The sequence below is a fragment of the Microcaecilia unicolor genome, chromosome 1 (genome assembly GCF_901765095.1).
Source record: "Microcaecilia unicolor chromosome 1, aMicUni1.1, whole genome shotgun sequence".
NCBI lineage: Eukaryota > Metazoa > Chordata > Amphibia > Gymnophiona > Siphonopidae > Microcaecilia > Microcaecilia unicolor.
In genome coordinates, this window is record NC_044031.1 from 633,602,070 (window position 1) to 633,608,817 (window position 6,748).

Genomic DNA, 6,748 nt, shown 5'->3' on the forward strand with positions numbered 1-6,748 from the left:
TAGAACCCCGGGCCAGATTGGGCAGGAGTAGAAATGGATCTCTAGGGATCAATTCTGGGTATATCCCGGGGTGAAGGGGGGTCCATGGAGTGCAGGAAGACTTAGGTTTGCCAGATATGGGTGGGGAGAGGGATTAATGAAGAGTGGGAAATTGGATCCAAAGGCTTGGGGGACTGGAGGAGATAAGAGGATCAGTTTGCAACAGGGTATTGGAATGCAAGGGTATGGTGTTTGGAAAGGGGAGTAGTGGGATCAGAAATAGGTGTGTCAGATTAGAGAACTGGGGCTATCAGAACCAGGGGGTTGGGGGAGCCAAAGGGGAGGGGGGAAATGCGAGATTATGGGATCAAATTGGTGACACAGAAGTTATGAGGGTGCCAGTCAATATTCATTGCTGGTATCCACAAAGTTAAGCAATGAAAGATAGGACAGCCTTTGTGTGGTCCTATCAAGCCACTGGCACTGAATATGGCCTGTGCCCAACTAAATGCCAGTTCCTCCCTGACTCTACCCCCCCCCCAACCACCCCAATATTACCCGCAATGGATTGTGCCGTCTGAGCCAATATTCAGCTGTACTGTCCAGTTAAGTGCCATTGAATATCGGTAGCCAACCCACTCAGTGTGTTTTAACCAGGCAGGATCCTCTTTGCCCACTTAAACCCCACTGTATATTGACCCCATTATATTACCCTTCCACCCATTATTCTGAATTTAAATTAAATTGTCTATTTTCTTTTGCAGAACTAGTAGCATGTTATGTACATCAATGGATAGTAAGAATTTGACCTCCATAACTGAATTTATCCTCTTAGGACTCACTGATGACCCACAGCTACAGCTACTGCTCTTTCTGGTCTTTCTTATGATCTATATGATCACATTTCTGGCAAATACTGGAATCATACATTTGGCCAGGAAGGAACCTTGTCTTCATACTCCCATGTATTTTTTCCTTAGTAATTTATCTTGTGTAGATCTCTGCTGTTCATCAACTGTCACTCCTAAAATGCTGGTCAATTTCCTCACAGAGAAAAGAGTCATTTCCTTCACTGGATGTGCTACTCAGGTGTTTTTCTTCGTTCTGTTTGGTGCTACACAGATTTTTCTCTTGGCAGTAATGGCATATGATCGATATGTGGCAATTTGTAAACCACTGCGTTATCCTACTATTATGACCAGGAGAGTCTGCTATCAACTGGTGATTGGAGCATATTCAGGTGGTTTTCTGAACACCATAGTGCACACAAGTTTTACGTTCACATTACCCTTCTGTGGATCCAACATCATCAATCATTTCTATTGTGACCTGTTACCGTTATTAGCACTTTCATGCGCTGATACCTACAAAAATGAGATTGAAATAACTATAATTTCAATTATTCAATCAACATTTTCACTTTCAGTCATCCTGATCTCTTATACTTTTATCATTAGAACTATTATGAGAATTGACTCAGCACAGGGGAGATATAAAACATTCTCTACATGTGCTTCTCACTTCATTGTAGTCATTTTATTCTTTCTTCCAGGTCTTTTAATGTATGTACATCCTACCTCAAGTAACTCCAAGAGTAAAGACAAAGTAATTGCATTGTTTTATACAGTTGTTATTCCCATGCTAAATCCTTTGATATATAGCCTTAGGAATAAAGATGTAAAACAAGCTCTGAGGAAAATTATAACTTGTAGCCATGAAAGAAAAACATAGTAAAAAGGGATCTCCAAATGACATCTTTCTTCTATCAAAAAAGTAATTATTGTTTCAGGATCAATAACAGTTTCCTAGTATTTGATGTCTTGTGCTTTAAAAAAAACTGAATCTGGAGTCCATGATATGTTCTGTGTCTGTAGTATATTCCTACATTAGAAGCCCATGTGAATTATTATAAGCCCTCTATCACATTATAACCAGTGTATCACAGACCTTAACTTGAACAAACCTGTGGTGCTGGATTATGATGTCACCTGAATGCTTTGTGTCAAAGATTTGTGCACTGCCTTGCATCTGAGAAGGATACTGGCGTGACCTCAAGGAAATATCTATCAAGTGAGTCATCTGACTCAGTCTGGAGGCATGCATATAACCTTGGACAAGGACTATTGTTTATGTAGCTCTAGACTACTTGATGCTCATGTATTGTGGGATATCTAAGGATGACATCAAAGACATTTTCGTGGTCATGTCTACAACAAAAGGGCACAGGTCAATCACCTATCATGGGTTATGGTTTATGGTATATTATGAATTTGATAGACTGCTCTTAATATAAAATGTCAAAGCAGTTTACAAAATAAATATAAACAGAGAGAATAGAACTCCAGTAAATATAGAGAAAAGCCTAACTCACACATATATGAGTCAAATACAGATACATACTACTACTACTAACATTTCTAAAGCACTACTAGGGTTACGCAGCGCTGTACAATTTAAACATAGAAGGACAGTCCCTGCTCAAAGAGCTTACAATCTAAAAGACAGAACAATCTAAAGACCAGATACATATAGAGAGTCATTTTCGAAATAACATCCAAGTCAGAATTGGGACGTCCTGCTCATAATGTCCAAAAAAACATCCATCACACAGCCATTTTTGAACAGGGAAAATGTTGGGGGTTTCTTGTTGGAAAATACCTGAGAACATCCAAAATGAACAGCCATTTTCCAAAATAAAACGTCCAAATTATGAATGTCAAAAAACCATTGGCAAGGACGTCTGTCTGGCAGCATTTGCACAAAAATGGCCACAAAGACATCCCTGCAGTGATACCCAGGTTCACATTCCACTGCAACTCTGTTATTTTAAATGATGAGCCCTCCAGAGACAGGGAAATATCTACTTTACCTGAATGTGTACCACCACCTCAGTAGCCCTCAGGCTTTCAAGTGTCTAATATTTAGGTATAGTAGGTATACCTCTGTTTCTGGATGGCTCACAATATAAAGATTAAAAAACAAAAAAGAGTTGAAGTGGGATGTGAACCTGAGATCCCCGTTTTACAGTCCGCTGCACAGACTACTAGGCTACCCTTCAGACCCGCTTGCTCCTGTGTTCAGAATGCCCATAATACCTGATGTTGTCAAGGAGTCTAGTTTCCCTTTCCATAGTCACTTTCAGGAGTGAGGGAGGGGGACAGTAACCACTGGGGGATTAAGGAGGGGTCATGTCTTAATCCTTCCAGTAGTCAACTACTATATCATGGCACCTTTTTATACACTGGATGTGATTGACTTGGATGTTTCTTCCATTTGATTATTGCTGTTGGATATCTTAAATGTGATTCCTCCCTAGTCCTGCCCATGACATGCCCTCTTGATATTTGGATGAACTACAGTGTAGGACATACAAATTCTGCCTTTCAAAAATTACGATTTGGATGTTTTGGGCAGATGGATTTTCTTTTTAGCTATCCAGATGCTTTGATAATAAAAAATCACAAAAAATAATCAGTTCATTATCTACAGACAAACAAAAGCTTAACTATGCATTCATTAAAATCAGCCAGCTCATAGCACCATGTATTTTACAAACTCAGCCATTTCTGTATAGCAATCTTTCTCTCCCAGAGCTCACAGGCTGTGGGGACAAAACAAATGGCCCTACAGAAAAGTACTATTCTACATTATGAACCAGACTTTTCATAGACTTAGGTCATGTCAGTTCTCATGCAGAGGCTTGTTCCTGTAATAGGCCTCAAGCACATTGCTGACGCATCAAGGCTTGAAGAGGCAAAATAACTATTCACAACAACTTTTGTTTACTGTGGTGGGGACCTTCATGGACAAGAAGAAAACATCCTAGACAGCAAGAGCCAGATCCTTGGACCTCCAAAGCCACAACATCATCAAACCCCAGACTTTGTTATTCTAGTCAGCATAGCACCAAAACCAGAGAAAAGGGTATAAAACCCCCTTTCATAAGCTAATAGCTAGCTGGCTGTTATCTTGGGCAGTTCATGTGAGAGCTGCTATCAGCTGGCCCAAGCAGCCATATGATGAAGGCTCGTTATAAAATATGTGCCACCCACCTGCAATCTCACCTGCCTGGGTAGGGCTACCATCTGTACCATCTGCTGACCAGCCTGGGACCTCTGCTGCTGCCTTGCCTGAACGTGAGGTGAAATCTATTTGCCAGCCTCTGTCTACAGTCTCTGACGTCCTATGGATCCAGTGTTCGTGTCAGGTTGAACTGCTTTCTTCTTAGTCCTTGGAGAGTCAGGTCACGTGTCTTATAAGTTTTGGACTAGAGTAGTGTGCATTATCATTGCCTTGACGGGTACATGAAATCATTGTTCTATCATCATTGTAGGTAATTCTACATAAGTATTGTCTCTAATTATGTTTGCTGCCAGCATCCTTAATAAAACAGCGTTTCTATTTCTCTAATACCTAAGCATTGTGTCCTTTCCTCTCAGTATTTATAATTTGGACTGTTCTGAATTTGATTACGTGAGTGAGAAGTTATTTGTCATAATTTTACTTCCGTTTCTTTGCTGGCCCTCTAACAAGGCTTAGTGATTGTGTTTAGTCACCAAAATAAATGTTCAAAACTGTAAATAAACAAACAGTCCAATAATAATAATGACCATCAAGTTTATTTATCCATAGTTGGTAAAACCTCAATTCAATAAAAGGAATAAGACCAACACGGGCCGTGTTTCAGCATAGGAGCCTTCTTCAGGGGCCTTTCTAAAACATGAATAGTGTGACAAGGCAAGCCCCAGAGATTCCCCAGTGAAACAGTTGAGCCCAGAACTATGTGGGGTCCCAGAAGTCCTTGCAAGAATGAGTGAGGAGAGTAGTCCTAAAAAGATGGAATGGATTTCCAGTCCCAGCAGGTGGAGCAATGGCTCCAGGCAGGGTGAGCTTGTTACTCCCTTCCCCTCTAGAGAGCGAGGGAAGGATGAAGCTCAGTTTCCCTGGCTTTGCCATCAGTATATAATTCCCCCCAGCTGTGAGAAGGGGAGAGCAGATTTCCTGTAGGCTCTCAGTCACCAGGAGAGAGGGGAGATGAATGGAGAGAGAGATCCCATGGAGTATGTGGAGGAAGGAAGTAGCCTACCACTAGAGCTTCCTAAGGGAGAGGAGCCAGCTACCATGGAATGGGAGAATTCAAAGGTTGCCCTGCCCAGCACTTGAAGGCAGTGGAGGAGGCCACAGCGGGCATGGTGCTGAGAGGTCGGAGAAACTGCCAACCCTGCTCCTTACAGGGTTCCCTCTGTGCTGTGAAAAGGCAGGTGATTTGTGGTATTGGTTTGATGTGCAAAGACTGTCCATAAAGATTTGTTCTGAACTATTGTGCTATATTGGAAGTGTGCTGAACTCTTACTAAACCTGTCTGAAGGAGGGGGAAGGGAAAGCTAATGCCCTAATAGAAGACCTGAGGTCTTGAGGAGCTGAGCGTTTGCTGAGGGATTCTGGGACCTGGACTGTACCTTTTTTCTTTTGAAGTTTATCTTATGAGGACTATACCTTTTTCTTTTGAAGATTATATTAAGAGGGCTGTATCGTTTGTTTTAAAGAATATATTATGATTTTTGGTATGAAATTGCCTTGATAATAAAATACTTTGGCCCTGAGTCCCAGTATCAGAAGTATTCTGTCCTGGAACCCTGGGAGCCCCGCAGGCTTGCCGGCTCCACCCAAGAGGAGGAAGCGAACCCCCTTTACAATATACAAAATCCAAAATAATTAACATACAGTACAAAAACTAACAAATATTAAATATGAATGCTCATATAAATATAAACCATCTAAACAAAGAAACAAAGTAGTAATCGAAGATAAGAACAAATAGAAACAATGAAAGTGCATAAAATTAATGCAAAAAAATGTGATATGTGAAGATGAAAATATGAAAACTGTATATAAAGTTTAAACATATAAGTGTAAATGTATAAAACAGTGATGTAAGACGTGTCAAACACCACAGCATGCAGTCTCTTTGACAATGGGACACTGGTAGAAGAGATTCCATTCTTCAATTTATTTAGTACAGTGCAATCCGCTTAAGTGCAAGGGTCTGGGACCAAAGAAATACATGCAGTTAACCAGAGCATGCACTTAATCGTTGTGACCCAAAGAAGCTTGACATCTGATAAACATATGTACAGTTCTGTTTATTATACATACAGTATACAGTCTCCGTTAACTGACAGTATACAGTCTCCGTTAACTGATGTTAGGCTTACTTGAAGTAATCAGTCATCCTCTGTACACTCTTGTGTCTGTGAGTTCCATAAACTACATCTGCCAGACAGTAAAAACTGTCATAGCACTGACATCCAGTGGCCTCCAGATAGGCCCACACGGTGTTGAGACTCTCCAGCGCTCTTGCAAAAGTGACAGGAGGTTGTTGAATTTCGTCAGCATGTGCCTCGCTGCTCATTTCATCATCTGTTTCATCATCAGCCGTTGCCTGCGTGTAGGCACATATCTCAACATCAGTGCTGTCGTCAGCTGTTTGTAGATCGTAATCAACAGCTACGTAGTGATGAAACTCCTCTTCAGTAACACCGGCTGGGATATCAATAGCCTGTTCATCTGATGCGTTTGCAACAGCTGCATCTCTTTCGTCCCTCTCCACATCCCCAACAAAGCTTGCCTGCTTGTAGCAGTTCACAATGGTTGCCTGTGTAACATGATTCCAGGCTTCTTTCTGCATATGTAGGGAATCCAACAGTGATAGATTACGAGCCAGTTCAACAGCATGTTTATCCTTGCCAGTCTGGTCATCCATAACGCT

General features: G+C 41.2%; 1 protein-coding gene across 1 annotated transcript; it reads left to right on the top strand.

Moving 5' to 3' along the window:
- The first annotated feature begins 768 nt into the window (after nt 1-768).
- On the top strand, nt 769-1,710 carry LOC115460569 (olfactory receptor 5B12-like). The gene has a single exon (XM_030190340.1). The coding sequence runs from the start codon at nt 769-771 to the stop codon at nt 1,708-1,710; it is 942 nt and encodes a 313-aa protein (XP_030046200.1).
- The last annotated feature ends 5,038 nt before the right edge of the window (nt 1,711-6,748 follow it).

What these genes read in the sequence shown, in the direction of transcription:
- LOC115460569 (XM_030190340.1), top strand. Translation starts at nt 769, where the DNA reads ATGGATAGTAAGAATTTGACCTCCATAACTGAATTTATCCTCTTAGGA.